The following is an 18,721-nucleotide window of genomic DNA, read 5'->3' as shown; positions in this document are numbered from 1 at the left end:
AGCCGTTCATAGCTGTTCGATAGCCGTTCGATAGCCATTCATAGCTGTTCGATAGCCGTTCGATAGCCGTTCGTAGCTGTTCGTAGCTGTTCGATAACCGTTCGATAGCCGATCGATAGCCGTTCGATAAACCTTTGCAGATGTTTAATAATTGTACAATAGCCGCTCCTAAACCGTTCACTACAGCCGCTCATTACAGGTTGATAGCCGTTTCTGAATTAGTGTTAATCGCATGCCGAAGCTCGTTTATCGCAGTCTGCAAAGCTCGCACGTCCCTCTCGAACGCAGTCAGCTTCTCGTCTGATTCTTTCTGCTGATTCTTCAACGTTTTAACGCATTGTTCCACGTACAGTTTGTTGACTGCATCGGTATCAGCTTCAGGTTGCGCTACACGACGAATCTTGCGCGACCTCGCGTCATAGTACGTAGCGACGCGACACAGAGTGTTTTGACGCAAATAACTTGTCACCGATTTACCCCAATGATCGCTTGTTCTAATTGCTTCATTTCTTCGTTCGAATAATCCAAATTTGTTGATGGGCATTTTTTTCTCGATGCGTGTGACGTCGATCGACTGATCAGTTTTGTCGAGACACCGTTTAATTTATAATAAGACCAACTTCGCGAAGTTCATCGATGATCGACAGGATCTCGTTGCCGTGAGCGTTGTGGCCAGCTCGGCGCGAAGCGTCGAGCAATCGTAGACGATCCACTAGCTCGTTGGGATCGTCCCAGTACACGTAATCGATCTTATTGTCGGTTAGCGTCATCGCGCGAGGTATGAATACTCCCGTACCGCATTTTTTCTTTTTCGATTCGATCGACATCAACGGTGCAATTATGTGTTTATACTTGTATCCCTTGTTGCTCTTTAATTGACCTTGCGCATCATATTGACGTTTATGCGCACTCGTCGCCATTAATATGCTCTTATATTTTTGCATATCGTCCTCAGTGTATATGTCATCATCGGGAATTCTCTTGAAGATCAACTCGTATAATCCAGGTGTACCAATGTACCTCACTTTGTCTATGATTATAGAGTCATCTGCGCCGATGTCGAATCGTTTGTTACCGAGCCACATTTCATTCTTGTCGAAATAGACACCGTACACATAATCGATCTGGTTTTTTTGTCGCCACTAAGGTGAGCGCCCATGTACTTTTGTGCCAGTGGCCCGAAGTGCTCTCGTAACATTTTTTGACCTTCCAACGTTTGTAACATGTTTCGAACAGATGGTGATTCGAGCGGGTTGCCCATGGTTTCGAAAACATTTTCGATTGCGAGTGATTCGGGTATCGTGGGTTGTACGATTCTCGTTGTCGCGGACGGTGTGGAGGTTATCAGCGGTTCATCCGATGTATGCAATGTCGATAAACGATTCGCCTTCAATCGTTGTCTCTTTTTCGGTGTCGTATCCTCCTCCTCCTCCTCCTCCTCCTCCGCTTCCTCCTTGTACCGCTTGATGGGTAACGTTTTAATTATAGCGTCAGCGTTACTCTCCGGCTCGTTTTTCACCGCGATTAAGCTAGAGTTGTCGACGATATTTTGTAATAGTTCAATAATAGGCCTAAAATGGGTCTTGACCGCGATATCGTCGTCGATCTTACCGGTCTTCAAAGCGCGATGTTTCTTGCGGATCGATTCGCTCGTTTTCTCAATCTCCCTCGGAATCTTTTCACGCTCGCGAATATTATCGCTTTCAGCCATGTCGACCGAGTGTCGACAGCGACTAATCGTTTTGCGGTATCGCGAACACGTTAAATCCTTTTCTGTATCGCCGTTCGTAAATGAGCTGTCCTTATCTATCACTAGGAATCCATACTTTTGTTGCCAACAAGTACGACATAATTCACTGAAATCCCCGTACGACATGTCGGTATTCACGTGATCGTTGTACACGTGTTTCAAGTTGGTACCGTCCTGTTTAAACAAGATCAGCAGGTTCGCGTTGTCGCGTATAAGATGTTTTGGTATTCTCGCGTACGTCTGACAGAGATAGAAGCAGTCGACGTTCGAGTGACGACCCATTGAGAAGTACTCTCTTATCGTATTTTGCTTGTCGCACGCCACGTCATCGAAGACGAAAATCGAGTTTGGACGTGCCTCGCTCGGTGGAATGACGTCACTGTTATTGGAGAACGTAAAATAGCCGATTTCGTCAATCGGCATCAACAAATTCTCCAGATATCGATATTTCGGCTATTGCAGCGACTTCGAGTACACGTACACGTTCTCGAAACGTACACCGTGCGGGCTTTCCAGTAGACTTATCAGAACGTTGGTTTTACCATAATTCGAGGGGCCGCAAACGATCGCGCGTATAGTAGTCGGTAGCATCGTACCGTGCCTGCGCATCTCCGCGTTGTCCTCCATTGATCGTAATCTGTCGTCGCAATTTGTCACGCATATCGTCAAAGGTTGTCGTACGAATCTCATTTTTTCAACACTGCTGATTGGATCGAACGCCTGCCTATTTATAGGTGCGCGAAATCACGAGTCGCTCAGTAGAGAAAAAATGTTCATCCTGCTAACAAATTCTTCCGATATTCGCGATTTGAGCGTCGAACAGCTACAATTTGTGCCGAAAGCAGTTCTATTGAGAACGTGCGGTGATTACGTCCACTACGTGTGGGACAAACTTCCGGAACACATAAAAGCGGATCCGGAGGTTTAGACGTATCGTCGCTGTTACGAACATTACAATCAGCCGTGGCAGGAAACGCACATCGACGGTCCGGCGCCGTTGATAAAGAATTGCGGCGAATGTCAACGAAAATAGGTAGAGGCCTATTAAATCACGCGATAAACACACTTCCGATCGAATTCCATATTCCCGGCTATCAGTTTTGCGGACCAGGCACGCGGTTGCAAAAGTGATTAGTCAGAGGCGATCGAGGTATAAATCCATTGGACGCGGCGTGTCGCAAACACGATATAGCATACTCTCGGAGCAACGATCTCATCGAGAGACACGCGGCGGATAGGATGCTCGCTGAGAAAGCGCGGAATCGCATCGTTGCGAAAGATTCGACTCTCGGTGAGAGAGCCGCCGCCACAACTGTCTAGGCAGCGATGAAAGCCAAGACGAAGCTCGGTATGGGTCTGAAGACGAAGACGAAGAAAAAAACGGTGAAGAAACGGATACTTCCGGTAGCGAAATGCGGCGGTGTATTGCCGATTCTATCAATGTTGGGTGCGCTCGGATCCCTGATCGGTGGAGCGGCTGGTGTAGCGAAAGTGGTGAACGACGGAAAAGCCGCGCAACGTCAGTTGCAAGAGATGCTACGTCACAATCGCGCCATGGAAGGTCACGGATTATATCTCGCTCCTTACAAATACGGACGAGGAGCTTCAACGAGAAAAAAAAACGTCAAAGAGACGCTAAAAATGCCGCAGGGCGCAACTACCAACATACAATTGCTACAACTGACAAAACGTATGCACATTCCATATTTTAGAGGTGTTTTCATGCGCAACTCGTTACCGATCGGTGATATATATCAAAACGAGAGCGGCATCGTAAATTTGGATAGCGTCAAAGGACCAGGTACTCATTGGGTAGCAAAGAAGGGGAATCGCGCTATATATTTCGACAGTTTCGGCAATCTTCGACCACCGAATGAATTGGTGCGATATCTCGGACGAAACGTAATGAAGATACAGTACAATTACACACCTGTTCAAACTTACGATCAGAGTATCTGCGGACAATTGTGCTTGCAGTTTCTTCGAACGGTTGATGCATGTGAATTTAAAGACAGATATTGCGCTATTTAACTCAGTATTCGTTAAACAGTTTCGTCGACATGTCTATGACGTTCACATTGACTGGGAAGAGTAGCGTTCTCACGGCAAACTTCTTTCCCACCATAGATTTGAGCGACGGCGAATACGAGCTCGGTCTAACGGATTTTGAGACTTATCACACGATACCGAATGTGAATTCCTCGAATAATAAATTTTACTTTGGCAAAGACGACGAGGAAATTACGATTCCCGAAGCATCGTATGAGTTGCAAAATATACATGAATTTTTGAAACATGCAATTTCACGGAAACATCGCGATAAGAAACACATTGACGGCGGTGACTATGAAGATGGTGAATATCCGATAGTGCTCCGCGCTAATTACAATACAATGAGGAGCGAGATCAAATGTGGCTACAGAATAAACTTTACCAAACCCGACAACATTGGATCGCTGCTAGGATTCTCGAATCGTATTCTCGAGCCGCGAAAATGGTACGAATCAAACATGCCGATTAACATTCTCAACGTGAATATTATCCGTATAGAGTGTAACATGACCGCGGATGCGTATAACAACGGCATACTCGTTCATATGATACATGAATTTTCACCGAGGGTACCACCGGGATATAAGATATCGGAAACGCCTGCCCAGATCATTTACCTGCCGATCATCGCGCGGAGCATTACGGATTTAACGTTACGCGTTGTCGACCAGAACGGACGATTGCTCGATTTTCGGGAGGAGAAGAGATCACCGTAAGATTGCACGTACGTATGCGACGTATGAGATGCTCGTATTGAACGGATCGAAAGACGTGAGAGATAACGCAATCTTTACGAGACCAGCAACACCACCACCAACAACAACAACAACAACAACGTCGACGTTCGCTAATATCAAATCATCCAAGAAAAAGAAACTCAGCGCATCGAACGTTGCGTTTTTACAATCTTTGGGATTTGCGGTGCGAAACAGCTGAACGATGACCGACATTCTCAACATCGGTGATGAACCGATCTTTGACAATCGTATCATCAAGATCGAGATTCACACGTACAACCCGTTCGCCAATACAACGTTCGGACATAGTGACGAGATAAGAATACCCATACAACAACAGGATCTGTATACGCTGCCGTACGAGAGTTTCCTATACATCGAGGGACAACTAACGAACAACAGAGCAACAGTTGAAGGAGAAAGTGATGTGGTACTGGGAAATAATTGCGTCGCATTCATGTTCGATGAGATTCGATACGAACTCGATGGCGTTGAGATTGATCGCAATAGAAACGTAGGAATAACTACTACGCTCAAAAACTATGTAACGGTATCAACCGATAGAAATGTGATTATGAAAAACGCCGGCTGGGATCCATCGACCTATACGAATGGACATTTCAATTTTTGCGTACCGTTCCACATGTTATTGGGATTTTGCGAGGATTATAAACGAGTGGTGATTAACGCTCGTCACGAATTGATCTTAATACGATCGCGCAACGATAATAATTGTTTGTTTGTTTCAACAAATTCAACGCTGGAGCCTGTGATGAACATATTCAAGATACAATGGCGAATGCCTCACGTGCTGTTGAGCGAGATCGAAAAACTGTCGATGCTGCGTGCTCTGGAAAGCGGACGATATCTCAGCATGGGTTTTCGCTCGTGGGATCTGTACGAGTATCCGCTATTGCAGCTTACAACCAAGCATTCATGGACCATTAAGACCGCGACTCAACTGGAGAAACCACGATACGTTATCTTCGCTCTGCAAACAGGCCGAAAGAATGCCATGTCTAAGAATGCGACTCAATTCGACAACTGCCAATTAATCAACATGAAACTCTATCTGAATTCGGAATGTTATCCGTACGACGATATGAATCTGGATTTCGATAAAGGCAGATGTGCCATTCTGTACGACACGTACGCGCGCTTCTGCAAGAACTATTACGGATACGAGTATCTCGAGCCGAGTCTCTCCGTCTATATATTTCAACGTCAGGGTCCGTTCGTGATTATCGATTGTTCTCGACAAAACGAATCGGTTAAGAGCGTAACCGTGGATGTGAGATTGGAATTCGAATGTAAGGAGAACGTGCCGGCGAATACCACTGCGTACTGTCTCATCATACACGATCGTGTGATCCAGTACAATCCGTTGACCAACGTTGTACGCAAAATCACCTAAGCGATAACATCGACACAAGAGAGAGGGGAGGAGGATATAAATCAAAGTGCTGCGAGATGATTTTAGAGTTTGTCATTCCTCTCGACTGATGCATCGGGGAGAGAGAGAGAGAGAGAGAGAGAGAGAGAGAGAGATCTCGTCATGTCTATATCAACGTTTGTGGATCTGCAAGGATTTATCATCGACAAACTATTCTTCGTGAAAGAAGCGGCAGTCCTGAGGAAGGGATATGTTCTCTCGCGTTATTTTTTCGCAAGTCCTGTACCGTGGAGCGTGCTAACACAATCTGAGCAACGTCAAGTTTCATGGGTGATTAGAAATCATCACGGATTACAATGGGAAGACGGAAACGTTCCATATGACTTGGCTCAGCGTGTAATTACAACAGCAGTCGTTGGTACGATACACGAAAAAGAATCATCTGTCGTGTACGTTAAAGGACTTGAAAAACGAAAATGGCTGACCGATATACTAGGCGATATGGGAAACGGCTATATTATTGAAACCTTGGATGCAGACTATAAAGATATTGATTCTCTAAATAAATTAGATATTACCAATAGTATGCGATGTGGAAAACATGTTAAGAATTGTGCATTACAAAATGTATTCAAAATATTTAACTGGTGGTCGCAACGCCAGAAAGAATTGTAAGAAAAATTAAAAAAAATGTAAACATTAATATGTTTTATCTCTTATTTCCCCTCCCTAATTCTTTCCTTGCGTTTCTAAGAATTTTTATCTGAGCGCCGTCTCCCCTTCTCCTAAATTTCAGAGCGTTAGAAGCATTGATCCCCCCACCACATTATACTTTTGGAAGATGAGCGTCATGTATACTCGATTATTTCTTATACGATCAGTGTCGCGTTAACACCGCTCTCGTGGTTCACTTTTCATAACTCCCAGAGAAATGTACTACGTCGAAAGAAGCGGCGTCGGAAGACGCGTGAATAATTACGTACCGAGTCGTGATAAAACTCCATCATTTGAGAACAAATGTGACGAGTAAGTTTCGTTTAACTTCTTTCTATTTTTTTTTACAAATTGTATTATTACTATTATTTAATTTTAATTTTTCTGTAGCATTTCGTTGGAGCGTCGTGCGGTTCGTATACTAGGTAGACGATACGCATTGACAGCTACGGAATTCAAATTCCTCGAAATTGGTATCAACGTGGGTCCACCGAGTTATGTGGAGATTGCCATAGGAGATCATCGAGGAAAGGAACTGATATTATCTCTCGAAACGTGGAAGGGACTCTACGAGCAACGTCGCATTATTCAAAATTTACTTCGGAACGACTCTAAAGATGACTACAATTTCATAAGCGTTGGACCGCTAACAGTGAGAGTTCGTACGATTAACGACGTCAAACTCATAAGTCTCGAATCTTCAAACGTATGCTTGATGATGGTCGAATCGACGTTACATCGTATGTTCGATCTCGATCAATGCATAGATGTAACTTTTGATCGATTGGATAAAATTATCCAAACAGTTGATGTCAAATTTACGCAATTCTCCAATATCGCGTCCACTGTAATAAATCCGAAAGAAATATCAAATGTAATACGCGCGAGTGACGCTTTCAACAAGCATCAACGTCGATTGCGAACTGGCAGCTTTAGTTTTTAGTCCATAGTACGTAAGAAAAATATATATAAAACATAAATAAAGAGTTTTAAGTCTAAATCATGACGTAATTTCTTCGCACGCATTTCCATCCATCCAATCCTTCAAAGAATACTTCTATTTATATTGTTTATTAACTGGTAATATTGTATACTTGCGATAATACAGAGATGACAGAGAGAGAGAGAGAGAGAGAGAGAGAGAGAGAGATAAAAGGGATAAAGAGAGAAAGAGAGAGGGATATTCAGAGATTGTTGGGAGCACAAAAGAAAAAACTTTTTTGTAACTGAACCTAGGGTTGAAAATGTGTTGTTATCTCGCTATGATTCACAGATTGCTCGAAAACGTCGGACCCCGAAATATCTCAAAATATAAGTTTATGACTAATATTGTATACTTGCGATAATACAGAGAGAAAGAGAGATAAAAGGGATAAAGAGATAGATAGAGGGATAGAGGGAGAGAGAGAGGAATAGAAAGATAAAGGGATAAAGAGAGAAAGAGAGAGAGTGAGAGAGAGGGAGGGATAGAGAGAGACCCAAAATCTTCTTCAAAGGAATACCGCCATTTTTGTTTATACGTGCGTCCCCCGCCTCGCAGCCCCCGCGCCTCCGAAATCCCCTCCGTCCCACGTGACGTCATCCCTGATAGGACCTGAGTTAAAACCCGCGTGACGTCATCCCCCTCCATCCTGCGTGACGTCATTCCCCCGCGCCGCTGAGATCCCCTCGCCCCTCACCCCCCCTGAGATCCCTGCGTTAGAACTCTCCTAGTACTAACTACTGTCGATCCAGTGAGTTATGTGGGACTCGAGTACCAAGTCGAATTACCAACTCGGTACTCCCTACCCACTAAAAACCCCTCTCTTTTCACGAATTTCCTTTGACACACTGTCCCTCTGACTTCCCGAGATCTGTTTTCACATAACGTCAAAAAATAGTTATTATTACCTTGTTCGATGACTTTTGATGTATTGCTGTAATTGCTTGAAGGAGAAATGAATTTTCCTTCAGAGAAAGATAGGGATGTATGTGGGAGGAGGTCGGACGTGTCTTTACGCCCATTTGATCAACGAGCGACAGAATCCATCCGTGGCAACGGCATTGACGCATATCCTGTGGAGAGAGCATTCACACATTTTTCAGCCTAACGAATAATTGCTAGAAAACAATATTCACAGACTAGAAAAATATGTGAGGTGCAAGTGGCTGGATCGGGAATCGAACCCGAGTCTTTCGCTTTCCGGGCAATTGCTCTAGACCACTGAGCTATCCAGACCTCACACCTAATGCTGCTTTTTAACACAGTGATGTGCGACTCCAGAGCGATGTTGGTATCTTACTTGATGGATGCAATGCCGATTGCCACGGAGGATTCCTGAAAGGTCGCTCGCTGACCAAATAAGTGCCGGTGGAGGTATTCGCGTGCATGCTGGCTTCCGACTGGCCTTCCGTATGAAACGGCACCGACGAGCACAACGCCGTAGAGTGACCACATCCTCCAAGATCCCTCTAGTATATACTAAAATCCCCACTGTACCAAATAGCAGTGGCGGATGGACCCTAAGATAGGGCCGGGGCAGGCCTCCAGAGATCGTACGTTCTCAAATTTAACGTAGATATCACGTTGCAAAAGACAAGAAATCCACACTAAATTATTAACTGAAAGTTTTTCTTCTTTCATAAACTTTAACGTAATCACATTTATTTACTCACTCGATGAGACGAGAAATTTACTAATGACTCTATCACTAATCACTATTAATCACTGTCGAATAATAACTGTTGGCGATTAAAAATCACTCGATGAAAGAAACACGCGCGGACACGTTACTACACGACGCGACAATGCGACGATAATTACTCGGCGACTGCAAGCAGTTTTTTGTCATGGTAGGTTGCGGTAGGTTAAGGTACTACTGGCGCTATCGAACGCGATCATGTGTTCGATTGAAGAATGCGGTAAACATAATAAACATTTAACATATTAATATTATTATTATCATGAATGTGTGTGATATTCATACATCGTATGATATCTATTTAAAAATTAATTAGATTAAATAAGTGTTTTTAAAATATTTATTACTTTTACTATTATCTTAAATAAATATTTAATATTAATATTTTATATGACGATTTTACATAAACCGTAAAATTTCTTGCAAAATATTCATTTTTCGATTATCTTACCTTAATACTTTTACGTACAAAATAATGAAAGGAATCAATTGGTGTAAAGAAAACACATAATTGTTTCGAAAAAAAAAATGTAATTGTTAATTGCAAATTACATTTTTCTTTTCGAAACAATTATGTGTTTTCTTTACACCAATTGATTCCTCTCATTATTTTGTACGTAAAAGTATTAAGGTAAGATAATCGAAAAATGAATATTTTACAAGATATTTTACGGTTTATGTAAAATTAAGAAATTATTTCAAGCCTCATAACTCAAAAAGTACTTAACGAAAAGGTACTTAATTATAGTGTTTTGGAAAGCTCTCGAGGTCAGCTTACAAGAATATGTAATAAAAAATAGGGGGTGCCATTTAAAAAAATTGAGGTGACCTTCACGTGACCTTCAAATGACTCTTCAAGGTCAAACCAATGGTACCATCTTATGGCCCCCTCGAAACCAAACAACTTTTGTCCGAAACATTTTTTCATAATTTCCATATTTTTCGAGATATTTGCCTGGGGCGATTAAAATGAAACACCCTGTATACAGGGTGACCCATTTTAACTTAGGCAGCCAAATAACTCGAAAAATAAGCACACTACGAAAAAATGTTTAGAATCAAAATTTTGTCATTTCGAGGGGGACGTACAATGACGTTAAAATGAGCCCCCCACCCCTCCCCCTGGGCGGTGAGGGGGGGCAAGTTTGAAATCTTAAATGGGAACCCCTATTTTTTATTGCATATTCGGAATCTTTGGCTAAAAACACATACAATTTGTCTGAAACATTTTTCTCGATTCATGATAGATGGCGCTGTAATCGACGAAATTCAATTTCTTCGATTTCTCTTACTGAGAACCCATGCTTACGATTCTGCAATAAATTAACAATAAAAATACCACGTTTTCATTGTTAATACTCGAAATTAGTCTTAAAACAAACTTCTCATTATTTTTTATTACTCATTAATTACTTCTCAAGAAACTGCTTTTAGCGTAACCCAGGAACAACGTCGTGGACGTAGCAGTTTTCTGTTCCCTTCGGGGTGCTTGATTAACGTGAGTCCCCTCGCCTCTCACAATTCGGGGTGCTTGAACGTGTGGTAACCCAGCCAGTGAAGGCAAGGTCGTGTGGTGACCCAGCCAGTGAAGGCAAGGTCGTGTGGTGACCCAACCAGTTAAGGCAAGGTCAAGTAGTGACCCAGCCAGTGAAGGCAAGGTCGTGTGGTGACCCAACCAGTTAAGGCAAGATTGCATTGTTATCAGCTCTCTCCGCATGGAGGAGATGCTCAAAGTGTGCACCATTATTTTCTAAGGATAACAGTAATCGACAGCGAAAGTTACGTTGTACATTTTCTAGCATTAAAGGAGTTATAGCTTCACAAGCTCTTCTTATTCTTTCCATCATATTCAATCTTGTCGTTGGAGCTTTACTATACACTGCATCTTTAACGTATCCCCATAAAAAGAAATCAAGGGGGTTCAAATCCGGTGATCTCGGAGGCCACAGAACTGGTCCACCCCGCCCTATCCACCGATTTGGGAACCTTTGATTCAAAAACATCCGTACAATACGAGCATAATGAGCAGGAACACCATCTTGTTGATACCATAAATTTAGTCTAACTGCAAGGGGAACATTCTCTAGGTATGCTGGCAAATCATTTTCGAGGAATTCTAAATACATTGGACTATTAATTGGACGTTCAAAAAAATGAGGTCCAATGACTTGGCCATTGCAAATGCCTACCCATACATATAAACTCCAACGATGTTGATTAAGCACCTCACGATACCAATGTGGATTTTCTGGTGACCAATAGTGGCAATTATGCCTATTGAGACTACCATTGCTGATGAATGTTGCTTCATCACTGAAACAAACATTACTAAAAAAATCTGGATTCTGATCTAACATCTCAAGAGCCCATCTACAAAATTGTACTCTGAGTACGTAGTCGGCCTCACTTAATTCCTGTACCAGAGTAATATGATACGGATGGTAATTGACTGATCGTAACAATCTATGTGCCGTAGTTTGAGGGATTCCCAGTTCTCGTTCTATTTGACGGATACTAATATGGGGATTTTGATGAACCATAGCCAAAACTGCGAGCAATCTAGGGTCATTATTATTATGAAGTCTATTCCTTCGCCTTTCGCGATGAAGTGGATTATTACGAGATCTCCTTTCAATGTTTATAATTTGTTGATCAGTAGGATGGCGGCGATTTGGGAATCGCTCCGCATAAGTACGGGCAGTAAGTCTGTAATTTCTACCACATTCGCCAAAGGTTATAAGAATATCGACTACTTCTGTAGGCGTATAATTTGCCATTTTACCAGAATTTTATCAGAGTACAAATGTTAAAAAAATACATAAACACTTGTGACTTTGGCACTAAATGGACAAAATTTTGGAGGGATACTTAGAGGAACTCCATCAGATGGAAAGTCCAAAATGTCTCGGTACTTTGGACCATTCAAGTTGCCTAAAGGGCAGGTTACGCTAAAAGCAGTTTCTTGAGAAGTAATTAATGAGTAATAAAAAATAATGAGAAGTTTGTTTTAAGACTAATTTCGAGTATTAACAATGAAAACGTGGTATTTTTATTGTTAATTTATTGCAGAATCGTAAGCATGGGTTCTCAGTAAGAGAAATCGAAGAAATTGAATTTCGTCGATTACAGCGCCATCTATCATGAATCGAGAAAAATGTTTCAGACAAATTGTATGTGTTTTTAGCCAAAGATTCCGAATATACAATAAAAAATAGGGGTTCCCATTAAAGATTTCAAACTTGCCCCCCCTCACCGCCCAGGGGGAGGGGTGGGGGGGCTCATTTTAACGTCATTGTACGTCCCCCTCGAAATGACAAAATTTTGATTCTAAACATTTTTTCGTAGTGTGCTTATTTTTCGAGTTATTTGGCTGCCTAAGTTAAAATGGGTCACCCTGTATATATATATATATATATATATATATATATATATATATATATATATATATACAGGGTGACCCATTTTAACTTAGGCAGCCAAATAACTCGAAAAATAAGCAAGATAGAGAAAAATGTTTTAGACAAAAGTTGTATGGTTTCGAGGGGGCCATAAGATGGTATCATTGGTTTGACCTTGAAGAGTCATTTGAAGGTCACGTGAAGGTCACTTCAATTTTTTTAAATGGAATACCCTATATATTTTTGTACATTCTTGTAGCTTATTTCGAGAGCTTTCCAAAACACTATAATTAAGTACCTTTCCGTTAAGTACTTTTTGAGTTATGATGCTTGAAATCATTTCTTAATTTTACATAAACCGTAAAATATCTTGTAAAATATTCATTTTTCGATTATCTTACCTTAATACTTTTATGTACAAAATAATGAGAGGAATCAATTGGTGTAAAGAAAACACATAGTTGTTTTTAAGAAAAAATATGGAATTGTTAATTGCAAATTACATATTTTTTCTTCGAAACAACTATGTGTTTTCTTTACACCAATTGATTCCTCTCATTATTTTGTACATAAAACTATTAAGGTAAGGTAATCGAAAAATGAATATTTTACAAGATATTTTACGGTTTATGTAAAATTAAGAAATTATTTCAAGCCTCATAACTCAAAAATTACTTAACGAAAATGTACTTAATTATAGTGTTTTGGAAAGCTCTCGAGATGAGCTACAAGAATGTACAAAAATATATAGGATGTTCCATTTAAAAAAATTGAAGTGACCTTCACGTGACCTTCAAATGACTCTTCAAGGTCAAACCAATGATACCATCTTATGGCCCCCTCGAAACCATAAAACTTTTGTCTAAAACATTTTTCTCTATCTTGCTTATTTTTCGAGTTATTTGGCTGCCTAAGTTAAAATGGGTCACCCTGTATATATATATATATATATATATATATATATATATATATATACACACACGAAATTACTCGGGAAGATCTCCCCTATAACATATTTAAAAATGAAGCAAATCGGAGAGGAGGCCCCTTTTATGCATAATTACCATTTTTAATATTTGCTTAACCAGATATTGACTTATTGACAGTGCTTGTTTAATTAATAAAGATAAAATTGGTTACAATTATACAACAATATGATTTTTCAACATCAAGCGCTTAGAAATTTTTATTTCTTATACATCTCTCAAACATAATGTGATATTAATGATTATCCAATGCAAATTCAAATATAACTCTAATGCAATTCAAATATAATTCAAGCGTCGTAATAAGGTGTGTCGTAATAATTTAATGAAGCAAAAAAATTCAGCACAAACATGTCTAAAGTTTATAATAACTTATACTAATTAATAATACTTTATATCTATTTAAGTTTACAAGAAAATTTATGTTCTTTTTTTTCTCTCTGCTAACGCGTAAGAATAAAAATTTGTTTTTTTTTGTATAATTTCATGTAATCGCGTAATCGTCTTGCCTCAGGCCTTCATAATTGTCTGTCACGAGCAGTGATGGTAGGCCGGGCGGGTTTTTCGCGCATGCGCCGCGAACGCGGCGTTAACGAAGTATCTAGTAGAAGCAAAAGGTGTGTCACTGGTCGCCCTTAAATAAATTTCTGCAGGAAAATTTTTAGAAAATTTTTACGAGCGACCAACAGCACACTATCATATATATTATTATCAAAAATTTAATTAAGCTGAAAAAGAAAAAGATATAAAAATCACCGACTCAGATGCTGTTGCCCGCCAAAACTTTTGCGCCCATAATCCGCTACCTGATACACCGTTGCTTTACTGTGATTACTACTGCGCATGCGCGAAAAACCCGCCCGGCCTACCATCACTGGTCACGAGCCTAGGCGAGACTACCGAAAATCAAGGTATCGCGCAACTCGTATCTCACCCCCTCTTAAAAAAGAAGCTCTCGATTTTTTCTGCGAACGGTCGTTAGATCTCGTTTTCCGCGTACGACTGAGGACAAAGAAAATTAATTTCAAACCGCGAGTTCTAAGCGAGAGAGTTCTTTCCGATTAAAATAACGATCGAAGAGTGCCAGTGCGAGAGACAATAAAAAGACGATTTTGTGGAAAGTGTCACTGCAATAAAGTGGTGCTTTTATACTAATTATTGTGTGAGTCTAAAACTTTGAATTCGTTAACGTGTGACATCGATTGCGAGCGCAAATGTCATCCGCGACGTTTGATGATGACCGTGTTTTGACCATCTATTGTCGGTCTAATTATAATTCGCATTTGTGGCTACCTCTGCGATAGAAGCGCGGCAAAACATTAATTTTTTTAATAAAAGACTTATTAAATTCAAAAGGATCTAGTAATCGAATATTCGCCTCTCGCTTCCTCCCTATCATTCTCTCTCCTTCTCTTGCTCGCTTTGTTCCCTCGACGGTTCACCTTTAGTCGTAACAATAACATGACGATTTATCCGTTGTTCAAAAATCAATCCTTGTTTTCAAAAATCTCAACGTCTTCCGTCGCTCATCTCTCGCTCTCTCTGAGCGATATCAGTATTTGATCATCGCAAAACTTAATTCCGCGAATGAACAACATCTATCTTTACATCTATTTTTATCTTGATACTATCAAGAAATATAATTTGAGCAAAACACTATTTTACGTAAGTTAATAAAACAAAAAGTTTCAGCACAATGTTGGCTTTAATCTACAATAATGTTTAATGTTACATAATCAGTTCAAATGTGTAGTACATAAAACGCAAATAAAATAAAACATATCAAACGGCGAGGTAGCGTCGCGACGCCAAATACATAAAAATTTCTTTTCGGTTTGTCAACAGTTTTGCCTATGTACAGAGGTCACGGTTCTACTAACAAGGAAACCTCGCGAGCCGAAAATTTTGATTTTGATGAAATTTTATACAATATAGGGGAGGGGAGTATAAATATAAACGCCAAATACAAATTAAGTATGCGATCAAACAGTACTTTTACAGATCCCTTTTCTATAAAGCAAAGTGTCCAAAATAATAATTTAAGAAATTATAATTATTACGCCCAATCTATATTTTTATTTGTCCATTGAACAGATATTTAATATCATCAATTGCACAATTATCAAAAAATTTTCTTGAGTATAACCTTTAAAAAGTATAATGAATAAAAAAAACCATTCTTATATATAAAATCTAAATAAATATATTATGAAAAATATTTTATAACGTATTAATATATCTATTAAATGTTAATATATCCATAAAGTATTCATGTATCTCGTATAAAAATATTTTATTTTATTTTATAATTTTAAATATTTCAAATTAAAATTTGGAAAATATGGTAAATGTTTACTTTAGGTTACACAGCTCGAAAAATTTTTATTTTAACGTATTTTGATATTTCTCATACTTCAGATACAGGTTGAGTTATATCTTCGGAAGTGGAGTCCTATAGGGGGAGCGGGCTTTTAAATTTGACTCAAGTTCAAGATCAGCACTAGATGCTCATTTCCAAACTCTAAAACTTTTATATTTAACATCTTTTTCAAAAAATGCCATCCCTTCAAGTTAATCCGAGGTACCCATCTTTCTGGTACACTCTGTATACATATATACATATACATATACATATATACATATATACATATATACATATATATATATATATATATATATATATATATATATATATATATATATATATATATACAGGCTGGCCCATTTTAATCCATCCAGTCGAATATCTCGAAAACCAAGCCCGGCAGAGAAAAATGTTTCAGACAAAAGTTGTTTGGTTTCGAGGGGGCCATAAGATGGTACCATTGGTTTGACCTTGAAGAGTCATTTGAAGGTCACGTGAAGGTCACCTCAATTTTTTTAAATGGCACCCCCTATGTTTTATTACATATTCTTGTAAGCTGACCTCGAGAGCTTTCCAAAACACTATAATTAAGTACCTTTTCGTTAAATACTTTTTGAGTTATGAGGCTTGAAATAATTTCTTAATTTTACATAAACCGTAAAATATCTAATAAAATATTCATTTTTCGAATATCTTACCTTAATACTTTTATGTACAAAATAATGAGAGGAGTCAATTGGTGTAAAGAAAAAACATAGTTGTTTTTAAGAGAAAATATGAAATTGTTAATTGCAAATTATATATATATATATATATATATATATATATATATATATATATATATTTTTATTCTTACGCGTTAGCAGAGAGAAAAAAAAGAACATAAATTTTCTTGTAAACTTAAATAGATATAAAGTATTATTAATTAGTATAAGTTATTATAAACTTTAGACATGTTTGTGCTGAATTTTTTTGCTTCATTAAATTATTACGACACACCTTATTACGACGCTTGAATTATATTTGAATTGCATTAGAGTTATATTTGAATTTGCATTGGATAATCATTAATATCACATTATGTTTGAGAGATGTATAAGAAATAAAAATTTTTATTTCTTATACATCTCTCAAACATAATGTGATATTAATGATTATCCAATGCAAATTCAAATATAACTCTAATGCAATTCAAATATAATTCAAGCGTCGTAATAAGGTGTGTCGTAATAATTTAATGAAGCAAAAAAATTCAGCACAAACATGTCTAAAGTTTATAATAACTTATACTAATTAATAATACTTTATATCTATTTAAGTTTACAAGAAAATTTATGTTCTTTTTTTTCTCTCTGCTAACGCGTAAGAATAAAAATTTGTTTTTTTTGTATAATTTCATGTAATCGCGTAATCGTCTTGCCTCAGGCCTTCATAATTGTCTGTCACGAGCAGTGATGGTAGGCCGGGCGGGTTTTTCGCGCATGCGCCGCGAACGCGGCGTTAACGAAGTATCTAGTAGAAGCAAAAGGTGTGTCACTGGTCGCCCTTAAATAAATTTCTGCAGGAAAATTTTTAGAAAATTTTTACGAGCGACCAACAGCACACTATCATATATATTATTATCAAAAATTTAATTAAGCTGAAAAAGAAAAAGATATAAAAATCACCGACTCAGATGCTGTTGCCCGCCAAAACTTTTGCGCCCATAATCCGCTACCTGATACACCGTTGCTTTACTGTGATTACTACTGCGCATGCGCGAAAAACCCGCCCGGCCTACCATCACTGGTCACGAGCCTAGGCGAGACTACCGAAAATCAAGGTATCGCGCAACTCGTATCTCACCCCCTCTTAAAAAAGAAGCTCTCGATTTTTTCTGCGAACGGTCGTTAGATCTCGTTTTCCGCGTACGACTGAGGACAAAGAAAATTAATTTCAAACCGCGAGTTCTAAGCGAGAGAGTTCTTTCCGATTAAAATAACGATCGAAGAGTGCCAGTGCGAGAGACAATAAAAAGACGATTTTGTGGAAAGTGTCACTGCAATAAAGTGGTGCTTTTATACTAATTATTGTGTGAGTCTAAAACTTTGAATTCGTTAACGTGTGACATCGATTGCGAGCGCAAATGTCATCCGCGACGTTTGATGATGACCGTGTTTTGACCATCTATTGTCGGTCTAATTATAATTCGCATTTGTGGCTACCTCTGCGATAGAAGCGCGGCAAAACATTAATTTTTTTAATAAAAGACTTATTAAATTCAAAAGGATCTAGTAATCGAATATTCGCCTCTCGCTTCCTCCCTATCATTCTCTCTCCTTCTCTTGCTCGCTTTGTTCCCTCGACGGTTCACCTTTAGTCGTAACAATAACATGACGATTTATCCGTTGTTCAAAAATCAATCCTTGTTTTCAAAAATCTCAACGTCTTCCGTCGCTCATCTCTCGCTCTCTCTGAGCGATATCAGTATTTGATCATCGCAAAACTTAATTCCGCGAATGAACAACATCTATCTTTACATCTATTTTTATCTTGATACTATCAAGAAATATAATTTGAGCAAAACACTATTTTACGTAAGTTAATAAAACAAAAAGTTTCAGCACAATGTTGGCTTTAATCTACAATAATGTTTAATGTTACAT

The 18,721-nt window shown here is 39.0% G+C and overlaps 1 protein-coding gene and 2 pseudogenes across 3 annotated transcripts in view; 1 reads left to right on the top strand and 2 right to left on the bottom strand.

The window, feature by feature from the left end:
- LOC145968024 (putative fatty acyl-CoA reductase CG5065) overlaps positions 1-18,721 on the bottom strand; it is a 55,859-nt pseudogene that overhangs the window by 21,716 nt on the left and 15,422 nt on the right. The gene's annotated exons all lie outside the window — the stretch shown is intronic.
- On the top strand, positions 6,776-7,565 carry LOC145968026 (uncharacterized; annotated as a pseudogene). The gene is made up of 2 exons (XR_014437645.1): positions 6,776-6,958; positions 7,037-7,565. The product of XR_014437645.1 is annotated as an uncharacterized LOC145968026 (transcript).
- Positions 10,416-11,261, bottom strand: LOC145968485 (uncharacterized). The gene is made up of 2 exons (XM_083093983.1): positions 10,741-11,261; positions 10,416-10,640 (listed from the first exon to the last, which is right to left on the bottom strand). The coding sequence occupies exons 1-2, from the start codon at positions 11,069-11,071 to the stop codon at positions 10,633-10,635; spliced, it is 339 nt and encodes a 112-aa protein (XP_082950109.1). The 5' UTR covers positions 11,072-11,261; the 3' UTR covers positions 10,416-10,632.

This window comes from Camponotus vicinus, unplaced genomic scaffold (genome assembly GCF_025532165.1).
Source record: "Camponotus vicinus isolate PSW18456_S1 unplaced genomic scaffold, iyCamVici1.0 SCAF_3, whole genome shotgun sequence".
NCBI classification, from domain to species: domain Eukaryota; kingdom Metazoa; phylum Arthropoda; class Insecta; order Hymenoptera; family Formicidae; genus Camponotus; species Camponotus vicinus.
Note: the sequence above shows the minus strand (reverse complement) of the source record. Positions and strands in the feature narration are given on the sequence as shown.